General features: G+C 42.2%; 1 protein-coding gene across 1 annotated transcript in view; it reads right to left on the bottom strand.

Moving 5' to 3' along the window:
• LOC141096506 (cilia- and flagella-associated protein 337-like) overlaps positions 1 to 16,354 on the bottom strand; it is a 240,204-nt gene that overhangs the window by 151,012 nt on the left and 72,838 nt on the right. Inside the window, exons 12-14 of the mRNA XM_073583172.1 lie at positions 9,724 to 9,793; positions 8,838 to 9,072; positions 1,516 to 1,621 (exon numbers count right to left, since the gene is read on the bottom strand). Coding sequence (XP_073439273.1) covers positions 1,516 to 1,621; positions 8,838 to 9,072; positions 9,724 to 9,793 — 411 coding nt within the window. The remainder of the gene's footprint in view (positions 1 to 1,515; positions 1,622 to 8,837; positions 9,073 to 9,723; positions 9,794 to 16,354) is intronic.

Raw genomic sequence — 16,354 nt, 5'->3', positions numbered from 1 at the left:
CATTAAAGGCAGTGGGAAGAGAGAGGCTAAGTGCCGGAATTGGCGCATCTTACAGATGCGCCTTTTCTGGGGTGACTGGGGACAGATGTTTTTAGCCGGAGGGGACCAATAACATGGTCCCTCTCTAGGCTATTAATATCTGCCCTTAGTCACTGGCTTTCCCTCTCTGGCACAGAAAATTGTGCTGGAGCCCACGCCAGTTTTTTCCCGTGAATACAGTATTTTATTAAATACCTACAGCTCCCAAATTTTACACACATATACTACTAACACTATTAGTAACGTGTGTCAGGGCGTTTGTAGAATCGTGGACGGGCACTTCATTCAGATATGGGTATGCTCTAAATTCTGTATATGATATCCTGTTTTGCAATATTGGCACTTTATGATCTGATATATGAAGCACTGGTAAATTACTATCACGTTTCAGGGTAGATTTCTGTAACATAATTTACATTAACCCATAGCCCGTTACCTTTCCTCCCTACCACGTGTGTTTTTTTTCTTGAGTATACTCTTTTCCTCTTACTCTATGTGTGTCATCCATGATTTATATGAATTTCTGTGTTATATATTCTTCAATAAAATTTATCATTTTTAATATACCTCCTTGTGAGTGGTGTGTCTGGATACTTGTTATCCAATTTTTTAGGTTATAATAACACTATTAGTCACTGACATATATAAATCTAAATGTTCTGCATGGATTTACTGTATGTAAACCATGTCTCCTATCCTGTCAGGTTCTCAATGATTTTTCAGAAGCCGACAAATGAATTATTGGCTATTCTGCTATGTAGCTCTCTATGAAATATAAAGATATATATATGTGGGTCACTGACATATATATATATATATATATATTCACACATACACACCTATTCTATGTGTATATATCTATTCTATTCTAACCTATTCTATACTGTACGCGGCAGATCATTTGTCGGCTTTTAATCTATCTATCTAATATATATCCGCATTGCATACGGATTGCATACGCATGTCATACGGATGTTCCGTGGAAAAATTGCGCTGAAATCGCATTACACTCGCATGACATTTGAATAGTTTTCGTCTATTTTTTCGGGTCGGAAATCGGACCGTTTTTTTTTTTCCTCAAATGGGTATGAGCCCTAACACTGAGAAGGGAGGAGGAATGCAAAGAACGGTCATGAGCAACAGCTCTGTCAACTACATAAAGAACTTAAAGACTATCTGCCGCAGCAAAGTGGTAGACATTTTATGAAGATTATTTAGAAAGCCATCAATCTTTGCATTTTAGACACAAACAAAAAAAAATTTGCGAAGGTGTACATAACCTAATTTTTTTTTCTATAATTATGAATCAATTATATAATTAGTAATCACATTTTGAGATAAGCAAATGGATTGCTCTGTCTCACTGAGGGGAGGTCCTGAGACCCCAGTTTCCTTTAAAAGAGTCACTTCGGACAATATCTCCATCTGGTCTTATGTTTAGTGGTGTTTACATGTCTGTATTATACATGATCTTACCTTTACTGTATTGTCTGTTGCAACTGAAAAGATCTTGTTATCTTCTGACGAGATATCAAGGAAAAATATGGGGGCTGTATGGCCGCGGAGCATGCCTGTTGCTCTCCTATGAACATCAATGAGACTCACTTAGTGTGATCTGACATCTTTACACCAATCAATGCAGCATGTTAATATAGGAAAATATATCTCCCAGAAAACTGTGCACCATAGTATACATTTCTGCTCATTCTAAATAGTAACCAGCAGAATTGCGAATGCAGCTCTGGACTATAATGTAAAATACATACAGTATGTTAACTGTAAAATTGTGTTCAACACTGAACTCGTAAAAGACTACTGCTCCTGCTACATAGATATAGGCCCTGATATCTCTTTGGTATTTCTCCATTTTCTGAATTAATTTGCTCTTTAATTGTGGGCTTAATAATTGCCCTTTAAAGGTCCGATTCATTACTGAATTTTTGCCAGTTTTTTGGCATGAATAGCTCTCAATTACTGAGTTTTTGATTCGCAACAAATTCATCAAACCATTCACAAATTCTTTTTTTAAAAAGTTGTCTTATGTAGTTTAGATTTTTTTTTAAAATTTTTTACATCAGTGTGGCTTTTCCACATGTTTTAGATCAATTTAACAATTGTGACTTTTATGTAAGGCAGCTATTTTGGCTCAATTTCTGCATCATTTTTCAAAAACTGTTTGATTTGACAAGATTAAAAAAAATACAATTTTTTTGCACTAAATTCTTGAACCACAGGCGCCATTTTGAAAAAATCTAAACAGAAAAAAACGGAGGCACTCTATATATATGTGTGAATCAATTTGGAGGTGCAAAAACTCTAGGATGGAGTTGCTCACCTGGAATCGTTGTGCTGCTGCACCGACCGCCTGTCCCAATTGCAAGGCAAGGAACCAAAGGATAATCCAGGAAGGAGGATGAAATGCGGTTTCTCCGTGAACTTGAACCAGTAAGTATGATTTTTTAAATTATTATTATTATTTTTAATGGTAACAAGACCACGCGTTTCTGGGACGATCCGTCCACTTCAATGCCAATGGTGTGAAATGGTTTTAAATGGTTGAAAAATTTTTGCTCTATGATCCCGGAGGAAACCTTTTTAACGAAGCAAGTTTTAAATTGTTATAGTTGACAACTTGCAATATGTAGGATGTACTATCAGCCTGTTCACATCAGGATGAACAAGCATAGATCAAATGTAAGAAATGGAGTAACAACTCACAGTTCTTCTAGCCATTTTCTCCATTTAGATAAAAAAAAATCCAGACTGTTTGCAATTACTGATATTAAAGCAGATTTCAGAGAAATTTTATGATGGGTTCCTGAGAGTAACAAACAGAGAATTATTTTGGATTTTTAAATTGTGCAGATTATCCCGGATGATTTGAATGAATGTATAGAAAACATGTGACAATGACACTATATAGTCCTAATAATTGATGTGCAATTTTTTAAAATATGCAGTAATACCTTTTATGCTAGGGTTAAAATTATTTTAAGTGTTTTATGTATCTGCGTAGGCTGTTTTTTTTTTTTATTCGAATAGATGATGCATAATAGTACAGTGTTTCTGTCAGGAATGGGTTAAGTAAAAAAAAACCTTTACTTCTGGTATAATGTTCCAGATTGATATAAAAAATTGTGACTGGCTTCTTGTCTAATTTTACCTGATGATGGGAACTGATCGTCCCAGAAACACAAAGTCTTGTTACCATTAAGAAATAATAAAAAATCTTATGATCTGGCTCGTCATCCTCTGCAGCAGCGTCAGGAGGAACCACATTTCTTTATCCTTCCTGGATTATTTTGAAAAATTGGGAGCAAAAAGCAGCATTGAAAACCACAAGAAAGACATGTAACTTAAGGCTGTGTGCACACGATACAGATTTGCAGCGGTTCCGCAGCGGATTTTACCGCGCAGAAACGTTGCATTTCTGCATTGTGATGTACAGTAGCCTTAAAATCAATGTAAAAAAATAACGCTGTGCAGACGCTGTGGATTTTTCCGCGCGGTTTTCCCGCGGTACAAAATCCGCAGCATGTTACTACTTTTGTGCGGTTTTCCATCTCCCCTGTCACCAATTCCGCAGGGGGAAAACGGCAATGGAAAACCGCACAAAAACCGCATGAAAACCGCATCAAAAATGGGAGAAATCCGCAGGAAAAATGCAGGTCATTTGACCTGCAGATTTCTTCCATTCTGCGCGGAAAAATCCGCAGGGCCAAAAAGTACGTGTGCACTCAGCCTTAGGCTACTTTCACACATCAGGTTTTCGGCGTCAGGCGCGATCCGGCGTCGTGCCGGAATGCCGGATCCGGCAAATGTTTTGTAAAACCTGATGTGCCGGATCAGGTTTTCTGCCGGATCCGTCTTGTTCTTGACAGACAAAACCGGATCCGTCTCATCCGGTTCATCCGTTTTTCTATCCGTTTTTCGACGGATTACGCCGGATCCGGTTTTTAAAATTGACCCTTGTGGCCTTCCGAACGGGATTGGCTACTGGAAAACTATATATAGCATGTTCCTACAGCCCTTCTTTGACAGGTTGTAGAGGAGAAAGTGCAGGTTGGAGAGAAGAGCAAGTTACTGGCGAAGATGGATGTTGTCATTGGAAATATTACCACTAGAAGTTCTGTGACGGTTTCAGTAATGAGGGACAATTTTGCACTATACTTTATGTCACCTCAAGGCAGAGTACACTGGCAGGATGACAGAGTGTGAAAGATTTGTGCCCTAACCAAACTTGTGTACCTTCTGGACCAACAGTATATACCTTTGCCAACCAAAGTTGGCTATCTTGTCATGGTCTTACTATTTTTAGCTTTAGGCCACAGGTGTGTACCTGGTTGTGTTTTATGCAAAGTATTTCACCTTTTACAAAAGTTGTGTTCATTGGTAGGAAATCACCAACAATAAACACAACTTTTTAGGTGAAATACTTTGCTTCAAACACAACCAGGAACACAACTGTGGCAAAAAGCTAAAATTTACCCACAGTTATATACCTGGTTTTGAATACCTTTTTACCTTTGAAATACCCTGTATTTAACCTTTTTTTTAAACACAGTTCGCCGCAGAAAGAAATGACAGACAACCATTGTGAAACGATAATTTAACTTTTATTTAAAAATTTTTTTTTTTTGTAAAATGTTTTTAAAGTGCAAAAAACTTTTTTAATAAAGGTTTTAAACCCAATGGGCATTTTTATTAAAAAACACACATTACAAATCTGTGTAGTGTGGGGTGGAAATACTGCTGGAGGGGCTGCGGGACACTTCGACACTGGGTGTGTGGAGAGAGGACTGGGATCGTGGTGGGGAAGGAACAGTTAGAGGTGAAGGTGTGGAAAAAGCTACAGAATGGGTGGACATGTGGGAGGCAGAAGAGGTGGTGGGCGGTGGAGTGGAGGGTTGGGCAGGGACTGTAGGAGCAGATGATGTTGATGGAAAGTTGTATGGGGAAGGAGTTTGGTACGGGGAAGGAGTTTGGTACGGGGCAGGTTGCTGGAAGTGGGGAGATGTCTGGTACTGGGGAGGTTGCTGGTACTGGTGAGGTTGCTGGTATGTAATAGGAGGGGGAGGATGGAAAGTGGCTGGAGGGGGTGCAGATGTAATAGGAGGGGGAGGATGGAAAGTGGCTGGAGGGGGTGCAGATGTAATAGGAGGGGGAGGATGGAAAGTGGCTGGAGGGGGTGCAGGTGGAGGAACTACAGTGGTGGGAGGTGGAGGTTGGGAGGTAACCTGCTGTAGAGCACCGTGGCACGAATGCATTACATGCATCTGCTGGGTAGGAGATAGTGTTGCCATGCGCTCCACAACAGACCTGAAAAAGGTGTGGTTTGGCGAAGATCTTGCTTCTGAATGCATGGTTTGCAGAAGTGTCTTCACCTCCAGAATGCTGGAGTTGATCTGCTGAAAGCCTGCGGAGATTTGCTCTGACAAGACTTTTAGACAGTTCTGGAAAGATGCATTCAGATGCAAGAACTCTTGCGCATAACTCTTTTCCTGACCCCTCTGCCGCTGTCGCCCAGTACCCGCAGGTGTACTAGAGGTGGCAGGGGCAGAAGGGTGGGGTAAAGGGAAAGCGATCTCCTCACCAGCAGCTTCATGTAATGTAGGCGGCCACGATGCTCTTGTGCTGGTGGATGGGACAGATGGGTCGAATGTGTGGGAAGGCTGGGAAGGTGCAGATGTACCGGGGAGGTCGAAGTGTCCCTCGGTGCCGGTCTCCTCAGGGATCGCCTCAGAAGGGTCCAATCATGCAGGCTCCCGAGTGCTGCTCACCGTGCTGTGGAATAAAGAGAAAAAAAAACAATTAAAATACTGACATGGTATGGCCCTGGCTGAAAAAAAAAAGTTACATCTAACATTTTTTTTCACATGTGGTGTGTAATATTTACCTTCTAGTGACCATTGTTTCCCGGAGGAACGACAGGGCTTCTGCGTACTTGTACTTGCTCCTGCGTCCTCCAGATCCACTCGGGGCCCGCATCTCTTTATTGAACTCCTTCTTGAAACGATCCCTCACAGACCGCCACCGATTCACAATTCTGTTCCCTGAAACGAGAAAGGAGTGGTTAGTATACAACATCAGTGTTTCACAAACTCCAGTCCTCATGGTCCCCAGGGGTCATGTTTTCAGGATTTCCATAGTAAATAGAAATCCTGAACACATGATCCGTGGGGACCACGAGGACTGGAGTTCGGGAAACACTGGTTTACATCAAGCAACCGGTACTGTATATACTTACGCTCTTTAATCTGGGCCCGAACATCGAGGTCCTCCCAGCGGCCCACAAGGAGCGAACAGATTTCCTCCCAGAGTCGTCGGGTAACGATAAGGTCAGCGTGGCGGCGGTCAGCCATATTCCAGAGCGGCTCCCTTTCTCTGACGAGATCGATGAGGTGGTCCACATCGAGTCCTCCATCCTCACCGTCAGAGTCGGGAGCACGCTGTGAAGGCTGTTAAAGAAAAAGACAAAAATAACATAATTAGGCTCCACAAAAGAAATGAAATAAAAAGTGCAAAAAAACAAAGCAAAAATATTTATACTTACACGCTGGTGACCGCCGCGCTGCTGTCGCCGACGACCCTGGGAGGCACTGCGAGGACCTCTTGGCCGAGCACCAGATTGGGAAGACTAGAGAAGAAAACAAAAAATGTTATGTCTTTGGATGTAGGCATTTGTTTGCTGTGTGTGGTCTGCAGAACATTGTTTTCTATGTGTTGTGTGTAGTGTGATGTTGTGTTTCTGCGTTTGATGCAAAAAACTTACCAATTGTGAGCCCACTCCAGGTGTCTGTCCACCCCTTCCTTCTTCTTCTGGGAGCTCCTCTTCATCTTGTGATTCCTGTTTTGAAATAAAAGGCAATGAATAGACATATATTACAGAGATGATGGATTTTGGAAATAAAAACTTACCGTCAAACGCTGACGATGCGAGGGAGGGCACCCAGAAGAAGATGTGCTGTCCTGTTGATGGCCAGACTCCATGGCTGTGGGTATTGCTGCTGCTGTTGCTGCTGCCAGTGATGCCATTTCTGCTGCTGCTGCTGCTGCATCTCTTGGGCGGCTGTTGAATAAAGAGAAACAAAGGGCCAATGAATATCTTGATATTCCATGGCCCTAGTTTGGAGGAATGGGGGATTTGATAATTACCGTCTCTAATCTGCTGCTGGACTCCCCTCCTCAGCATGTTCCATTTGCTGCTCCATTTGGGGTGGTGGTGGTGCTGATGGTGCTGCAGTGGTCTCCTGCCTTTTCCTGCTGCGCTTGGTTGCTTTCTTGGGTGGCATGTTGGGTGTGGCTGTGGGTCCCACTGTCTTGCTTTTATATATGTCTTGTGGGCAGAGCTACTGAGCATGCTCAGACCAAAAAAAACGGATCCGGCCACCGGATCCGGCTTTCGCCGGATCAGGCGCATTGCGGCGCTCATAGGCTTTCATTGTGTGAAAAGGCCGGACGCGCCGGATCCGGCGGGTCCGGCTTTTTCGCCGGAGACAAAAAACGTTACAGTAGCCGTTTTTTCCAGACGCCGGATCGCGACACATTGCCGGATCCGGCGAAAACCGGATGAAACGCATGGCCATCCGGCGCGATCCGGCGCAAATGCAAGTCAATGGGGGGGAAACCGGATCCGGCATTGCATTTTGCCGGATCCGGTTTCTGTCAAAAGCGCCGGATCACGCCTGACGGCGAAAACCTGATGTGTGAAAGAGGCCTTAAACCAACAAATGAGGAATCGGACCCTAAGGCTATGTGCACACGCTGCGGATTGATCTGCGGATTTTTCCGCATGGATTTGGTGAAATCTGCAGGACAAAAGTCCTGCGGTTTATCTGCGGATTAGCCTGTGGTTTTGCCCTGCGGTTTCACACCTCATAAGGATAAGGTGTGAAACCGCTGCGGATTCCGCACAAACAATTGACATGCTGTGGATTGTAATCTGCAGCAAAACTGCGCGGAAATCTGCAGCATCTGCACAGCGGTTTTTGTTTTGCATAGGCTAACATGGTACTGTACACCGCTGCGGGTCCGCAGGGCCGGATCCGCAGCAGAATCCGCAACGTGTGCACATAGCCATAGGCAGAATCATCAAAGTGATTGTGTCAGAATTATGGTGTAAATCACTTGGAAAAGTCTCAAAGTTAGGCAATAATATTGTGACTTTTGGCGATTTTATGCCAGTTTTGCCAAAATGGGGTAGGACAGAGGCGTGGTGGGGTTGTGACGCCACAGCTCATCTAATTCATGGAAAACTAATGCATTCATGTACACTAGAAATCTTATTCCAATCTTTGACTGGAGTAAGACTTCTGATGAGGCATACAGCGAGGCGCAGACCTCTTAATGAATCAGGAACATCTGACTCCAGCACACCGTCTCATCAAGTCCGATGTGAAAATCACCGGTCTTGATGAATTGGGGCCCATGTGTTTTTTTTATTTGTTACTTTGCCTATATAAATGTATTAGATTCATGTACTGCAAGGTTTTCAAATGTCGCATTTTTCAGGCAAAGCTCACTCCTGTCCCTGCTGGGGGTAAGTTTGCCATATTTTTCATTTGATGCAGTTGAAGACTAAGTTGCAATATTTTAAAGAATTAGGAAACTTTTTGCACTATAAAGTCACAAAAGATGATTAAGACAAAAAGAAAGATTTTTTTTGCACCAAATTCATGAACCCCATAAGCCATTTTGATGAATTTGGCTTAAAAAAAAGCCAGTGAACACCACAAGCCAAAAATAGAAAAGTGACAAAGACAAAAAAGAAAAATCACAAATGATTTAAGTGATCTTACGCAGGCACATAAAGGTTCCACAGTCTAATAATGCGATCCATTCCTCCTGTTACAACCAGACTGTTCTTCTTGCAGAATGCAAAAGTTTTCACCCCTTTATAGATGCGAAATACTGTTTGGTCTCCACGTGCTCTCCTCTGTGGTGGTCCAGGTGTTAACGCTCCTCGTCGTCCCTTCACATGATCTTTTATATCCTTCATCTGCTGCTCTACATTCGTTGTCCCAACCGTACAACCTACAATAGAACAAATGTAAGATGACAATTTATGACAGGATCCTGGGAACCATTAAATTTAGTTTGGTAAGAGAAGACATTTATTTTAGCATAACTGTGAAATTGAAGAGTATTAAAAACATACAAAGATGAGTGGGCCAAAATTCCTCCAGAGCTTTGTAAAAGACTCATTGCCAGTTATAGCTTGATTGCAGTTGTTGCTGCTAAGTTTGGACCAACCAGTTATTAGGTTTAGGGGGCAATCACTTTTTTCACACAGGACCTTGTAGGTTTGGATTTCTTTTTCCCTTAATAATAAACACCTTAATTTTGTGTTTACTTATGTTATCTTTGTCTAGTATATACATTTTTTTTGTGATCTGAAACATTTAAGTGTGATAAACATGCAAAAGAATAGGAAATCAGGAAGGGGAAAACAGTTTTTCACACAACTATAAGTAGATATTTGCTCTTATGATGATCTCTGCCATTAGAAAGGAAGATATCTGTACTGCAAGAGAGCCACAACACTGGTTACTGGGAAACATAGTTTGTAGTCCAAAATACTGCTCCCTGGTATTCGGTCCCTATTTACCATTGTCAAACTGGGTTGACACATTGTAGTTCTTATATATAGTACTGTAGTAATATGGTTATCATTTCCCAACTCACCAATTACTAAAGCCGTAGATTCATCATTTGATGCAGAAACAACAGCTTTAATAGAGTCATAATATTTCATCTGAAAAATAAAACATTGTAATATATTATAAATATATGCATATATAACATATATTGCAAGGTGGCAGCTGGACAGGTCGTGGACAGGAGGTATGTGTCACCGAGGTGCCAAGCCTCAATGATGTAGGACCCGGAGAAGCAGTCTCCAGCACATATAGTTATGAGAGGTGGTTTTTAATGGGCCTGGATTTTGGGGCTGGGCTGTAGGAACAGTCACAGAGCTGGGAGGGACTGGTCGTTTCCTTACCTCTAGTTCCAGTATTTGGAACGGGGTATATAAGGCAGTTTAACTGCCTCATTCAGTGTCTGGGAGTAAAGGTGGAAACATCTATGTTGGTGTTAGTCAGATCCTGACAAGCAGTGAGTGTGTAGGAACGGATGCACCCATACGCCTAAATGGACTATTTATTATTATATAATCCCTGTGTACCAGAAAAGGCTGCCATGTTTTGTCAACCTTGAGTGTTTAAGCACACTAAATAAACCGCTCATTTGTTTCAAACCAAAGAACTGGATCCTCGTTTGTGCACCAGCAATCAGAGAGCTGATCCTTTACAAAGTATGTATATATATATATATATATATATATATATTCATCATTTGCATATCATTAACATGTTTATTGATCCTGTAATTTACATAATTCTACAACTCTTCTTTCTAGTTGTTGCAATTGAACACTGAAATTGCAGCTAAAAGATGGAAAAATTGTGGAATCATGAAAATACGAGGACCAATAAACATGTTAAGGATAAGCAAATGGTGAAAAAAATAGAAGCAAAATGTTTAAAACATCTTGATTTATTCAGCACTGAGTATGAGCTGAAATACACACACTTACACAACTTTTCAAGTTATCAGTGAGTATTTTAATGGCTGTCGAAGGACTGCTCTACCACCTGAAAGGTCATTTGGTCGCAAATCATCAAGATCTGCTGCTGGCAGCTCTCTTTGCAATTGTTGACCAATGATGTCTAAGATGTGCTTAATAAGAGTCACGTTCAGAGACGCTGCAGGCCATGGTAGTAAGATTAGGCTGCTCACAACAGAACAAACAAAATGCGGCGTTGTCGTTGTCATGTTAAAAAAAACTCCTTGAAAAGGGGTTCAATATTATCCTAGGAGTAGTGATGAGCGAGTATACTCGTTGCTCGGGTTTTCCCAAGCATGCTCGGGTGTCCTCCGAGTTTTTTGCTCGGAGATTTAGTTTTTGTTGAAGTAGCTACATGATTTACGGCTGCTAGACAGCCTGAATACATGTGGGAATTCCCTAACAAACAGGCATTCTTCACATGTATTCAGCCTGTCTAGCAGCCGCAAATCATGCAGCTGAGACGACGAAAACCAAATCTCTGAGCATGCCAAAATACTCAGAGTACATCCGAGCATGTTCAGGGAAAAGCCGAGCAACGAGTATACTCGCTCATCACTACCTAGGAGACCTCAGAGAGTGACAAACGCATTATTAGGGCAATTGGAGGCTTTGAAGCATTGCTATTTGCTGCAAATCAGATTTAAAAATAAAAACTTTGGGGAATATATATATATATATATACACACACAACTCTGGCAAAAATTAAGAGACTACTGCACGGTTTTATAAAAATCAGCTTCTCTACATGTCTGACAGCCATTCCATTCCAGTGTCACCTGAATTACAACCAGAGTACACCTCATTTTACTTAATGTGCTTCTGATTAGGTGATCACCTGAACCAAATCTTATTTAACAAAGGAAAGTATAAAAAACCCTGCTGTGGTGTTCACAATCCTCTTGCAATAGGACAAGCTGGATGGCAAAACAAGTGCTAGTAATATCCCAAAAATAATAGGAATGAAAAAATAACTTTTAACCATGCCACAGGAGTTGAAAAGAAAAGTCTTGAGTGAGGAAAAGAAGGGCTCAATTCTGGCTTTACTAGCAGAGGGATACAGTGAGCGTCATGCTGCCTCCATCCTTAAAATTTCTAAGACAGCAGTCAATTACAACAAGGTCAAGCAGCAGACATTGGGGACAACAAAGCTACAGACCGGCAGAGGGCGAAAACGACTCTCCACTGACCCGGATGACCGTCATCTTATTCGAATGTCACTCAGCAACCGCACGATGACATCAAGTGACCCACAAAAAGAATGTCAAATGCCAGCTGGGGTATTTTGACCTTACTGACCTGGCCATTTTTTGCAATTCTGACCAGTGTCCCTTTATGAGGTAATAACTCAGGAACGCTTCAACGGATCCTAGCGATTCTGATATTTTTTCGTGACATGTTGGGCTTCATGTTAGTGGTAAATTTAGGTTGATAACTTTTGCGTTTATATGCGTTTATTTGTGGAAAAAATCACAAATTTGGCAAAAATTTTGGAAATCATGCAATTTTGCTTTTTTATTTTGTTAAACGAGAGAGTTATGTGACACAAAATAGTTAATAAATAACATTTCCCACATGTCTACTTTACATCAACACAATTTTGGGGAAAAAAATTTTTTGTTAGGAAGTTATAAGGGTTCAAAGTTTATCAGAGATGATCACTGGGGCAGGAGTGGGCTGTCAGGTGTGGGGGGCAGGAGGGGGCTGAGGAGATGCAGGAACCGACAGCAGCAGGGGGGCAGGACGGTGATCACCGGGGCAGGGGGGTGATCACCGGGGCGGGGTAGGGAGCAGAGGTCGAGGGGTGGAATCGGACGGCGGGGGGAGTGGAGGGCAGCAGAGGGGAGTACCGGATGGTATCGGTGGCAGATTGCAGTCAGGCGGCAGCAGGGCAGCAGGCAGGGACCTCGCTCTTCAGCTTCACGGACGGGATAAGGCTGATTGGATGGATAGCGTCACATGGACACTAGCTCCAATCAGATCTGGGAGGGTGACACAGAGGTCACCAGAGCGATCGTAGCCATGTGGGGGCAAAGCCACCCGCCCTGGGGTCAACTACAGGTCCTGACGTACCTGCAGGTCTGGTGACATTTCAGTGACCCCGGTCACCCGACCCGCAGGAACGCAATCCCACTTTGACACCTATGTGGCATCACAGGTCGGGAAGTCACAGAGTTTCATGACGCCTACGTGGCGTCAGAGGTCAGGAAGCGGCTAGAGGCAGGACTCAAATCATGTAAAGCTTGAAAGAAGACTTTCATCAATGAGAATCAAAGGAGAACCAGGCTGAAGTTTGCCAGAGACCATAAGGATTTGAGCATAGAGGACTGGAGTAAGGTAATCTTCTCTGATGAGTCTAATTTTCAGCTTTGCGCAACACCTAGTCATCTAACGGTTAGACGGAGACCTGGAGAGACGTACAAGCCACAGTGTCTTACACCCACTGTGAAGTTTGGTGGAGGATCAGTGATGATCTGTGGATGCTTCAGCAAGGCTGGAATTGGGCAGGTTAATCTTTGCAAAGGACGTATGAATCAAGCCGCATATAAGGTTATCCTGGAAAAACAGTTGATTCCTTCTGCTCAGGCAATGTTCCCTAACTCTGAGGACTGATTTTTCCAGCAGGACAATGCGCCATGCCACACAGCTAGGTCAACCAATGTGTGGATGAAGGACCACCACATCAAATCCCTGTCATGGCCAGCCCAATCTCCAGACCTGAACCCCACTGAAAACCTCTGAAATGTAATCAAGAGGAAGATGGATAGTCACAAGCCATCAAACAAAGAAGAACTGCTTAAATTTTTGTACCAGGAGTGGCATAAGGTCACCCAAAAGCAGTGTGAAAGACTGGTGGAAGCATGTCAAGACGCATGAAAGCTGTGATTAAAAATCATGGTTATTCCACAAAATATTGATTTCTGAACTCTTCCTGAGATAAAACATTAGTATTGTTGTTTCTAAATGATTATAAACTTGTTTTGTTAGCATTATTTGAGGTCTGCAAGCACTGCTTTATTTGTGATTTTGACCATTTCTCATTTTCTGAAAATAAATACAAAATTTAGTGCTTGGAAATTCAAAGACATGTTGTCAGTAGCTTTATAGAAGAAAAGAGCAATTTACATTTTACTCAAAAATATACCTATAAAGAGAAAAATCAGACAAACTGAAAATTTTAAACACAGAAAAAAACACATTGTGACAAACGTGCAAAAATACTCTGTTGTAAGAAATACATATAACAGTAAACAGCAAGTGCTAGTAAAAAGATGATAACAAAAACAGGGTATTTAGTTGATACGTTTTTTGCAAAAAATGTATACTAAGCCACTCCACCAACGTCACGGTATACCCATCTCGGAGCAGTCCTATCTAATGTATTTAAAACCTGATCATGTGAACAGTACCTATATGAGCAGGATTCAGAAAGGCGCTGCCCGATGTGGACACGCTGTGCAAGACGGCTTTTTATGTGCATGTCTCACAAGAGAGGGGCGGACATGCACATAAACAATGAAATAATGATTTTCTACTTAGAACTTTGCTTTTGTCAAAGAATGCTCCCTTTGCAGCAATTACAGCATTGCAGACCTTTGGCATTCTAGCAGTTAATTTGCTGAGGTAATCTGGAGAGATTTCACCCCATGCTTCCAGAAGCCACTCCCACAAGTTGGTTTTGCTTGATGGGCACTTTTTGCGTACCATAAGGTCAAGCTGCTCCCACAACAGCTCAAAGGGGTTGAGATCTGGTGACTGCGCTGGACACTCCATTACAGATATAATACCAGCTGCCTGCTTCTTCCCTAAATAGTTCTTGCATAATTTGGAGGTGTGCTTTGGGCTATTGTCCTGTTGTAGGATGAAATTGGCTCCAATCAAGCGCTGTCCACAGGGTATGGCATGGCATTGCAAAATGGAGTAATAGCCTTGCTTATTCAAAATCCCTTTTACCTTGTACAAATCTCCCACTTTACCAGCACCAAAGCAACCCCAGACCATCACATTACCTCCACCATGCTTGACAGATGGCATCAGGCACTCTTCCAGCATCTTTTCAGTTGTTCTGCATCTCACAAATGTTCTTCTGTGTGATCCATACACCTCAGACTTGGATTCGTCTGTCCATAAAACTTTTTTGCAATCTTCCTCTGTCCAATGTCTGTGTTCTTTTGCCCATATTAATCTTTTCCTTTTATTACCCAGTCTCAGATATGGCTTTTTCTTTGCCACTCTGCCTGAAGGCCAGCATCCCAGAGTTGCCTCTTCACTGTAGACATTGACACTGGCATTTTGCGTGTGCTATTTAATGAAGCTGCCAGTTGATGACCTGTGAGGCGTCGATTTCTCAAACTACAGACTATAATGTACTTGTCTTGTTGCTCAGTTGTGCAGCAGGGCCTCCCACTTCTCTTTCTACTCTGGTTAAAGCCTGATTGTGCCTTCCTCTGAAGGGAGTGGTACACACAGTTGTAGGAAATCTTCAGTTTCTTGGCAATTTCTCACATGGAATAGCCTTCATTTCTAAGAACAAGAATAGACTGTCGAGTTTCACATGAAAGTTCTTTTTTTAATGGAACCAACAAATGTAATGCTCCAGATTCTCAACTAGCTCAAAGGAAGGTCAGGTTAATAGCTTCTCTAATCAGCCAATCTGTTTTCAGCTGTGCTAACATACTTTCACAAGGGTTTTCAAGGACATTCTAACCATCCATTAGCCTTCTTACACAGTTAGCAAACACAAAGTACCATAAGAACACCGGAGAGATGGTTGTTGGAAATGGGCATCTATACACCTATGAACATATTGCATTACAAACCAGACATTTGCAGCTAGAATAGTCATTTACCACATTAACAATGTATAGAGTGTATTTCTGAATCATTTAATGTTAGCTTCATTGGAAAAAACTGTGCTTTTCTTTCAAAAATAAGGACATTTCTAAGTGACACTAAACTTTTACACGGTAGTGAGCACAACCCCCATCTGTGGACGGCGGGACCTCAGACCATCCTCAAGGAGTCGGTTTCTAACCATTTATGCAGACACATGCACATTTGTGGCCTGCTGGAGGCCATTTTGCACGGCTCTGCAGTGCTCCTCCTGTTCCTCTTTGCACAAAGGCTGAGGTAGCGGTCCTGCTGCTGGGTTGTTGCCCTCCTATGGACCCTCCACGTCTCCTGGTCTACTGGCCTGTCTCCTGGTAGTGCCTCCAGCCTCTGGACACTACGCTGACAGACACAGCAAACCTTCTTGCATTGATTTGCCATCCTGGATGAGCTGCACTACCTGAACCACTTGTGTGGGTTGTAGAGTCCGTCTCATGCTACCACGAGTGTGAAAGCACAACCAACATTCAAAAGTGACCAAAACATCAACCAGAAAGCATTGGTACTGAGATGTGGTCCATGGTCCCCACCTGCAGAACCACTCCTTTATTGAGGGTGTCTTGATAATTGCCAATAATTTCCATCTGTTGTCTATTCCATTTGCACAACAGTATGTGAAATTAATTTTCAATCAGTGTTGCTTCCTAAGTGGACAGTTTGATTTCACAGAAGTTTTATTTACTTGGAGTTTTACTCTGTTTAAGTGTTCCCATTTTTTCTCTTTTGAGCAGTGTGTGTGTTTATATATATATACGTATATATATATATATATTATATATATATATATATATAATATACAGT

This window comes from Dendrobates tinctorius, unplaced genomic scaffold, assembly GCF_039654945.1.
Source record: "Dendrobates tinctorius isolate UK_male_01 unplaced genomic scaffold, ASM3965494v1 ptg000075l, whole genome shotgun sequence".
Lineage (NCBI taxonomy): Eukaryota > Metazoa > Chordata > Amphibia > Anura > Dendrobatidae > Dendrobates > Dendrobates tinctorius.
This window is presented reverse-complemented; position numbering and strand designations above follow the sequence as displayed.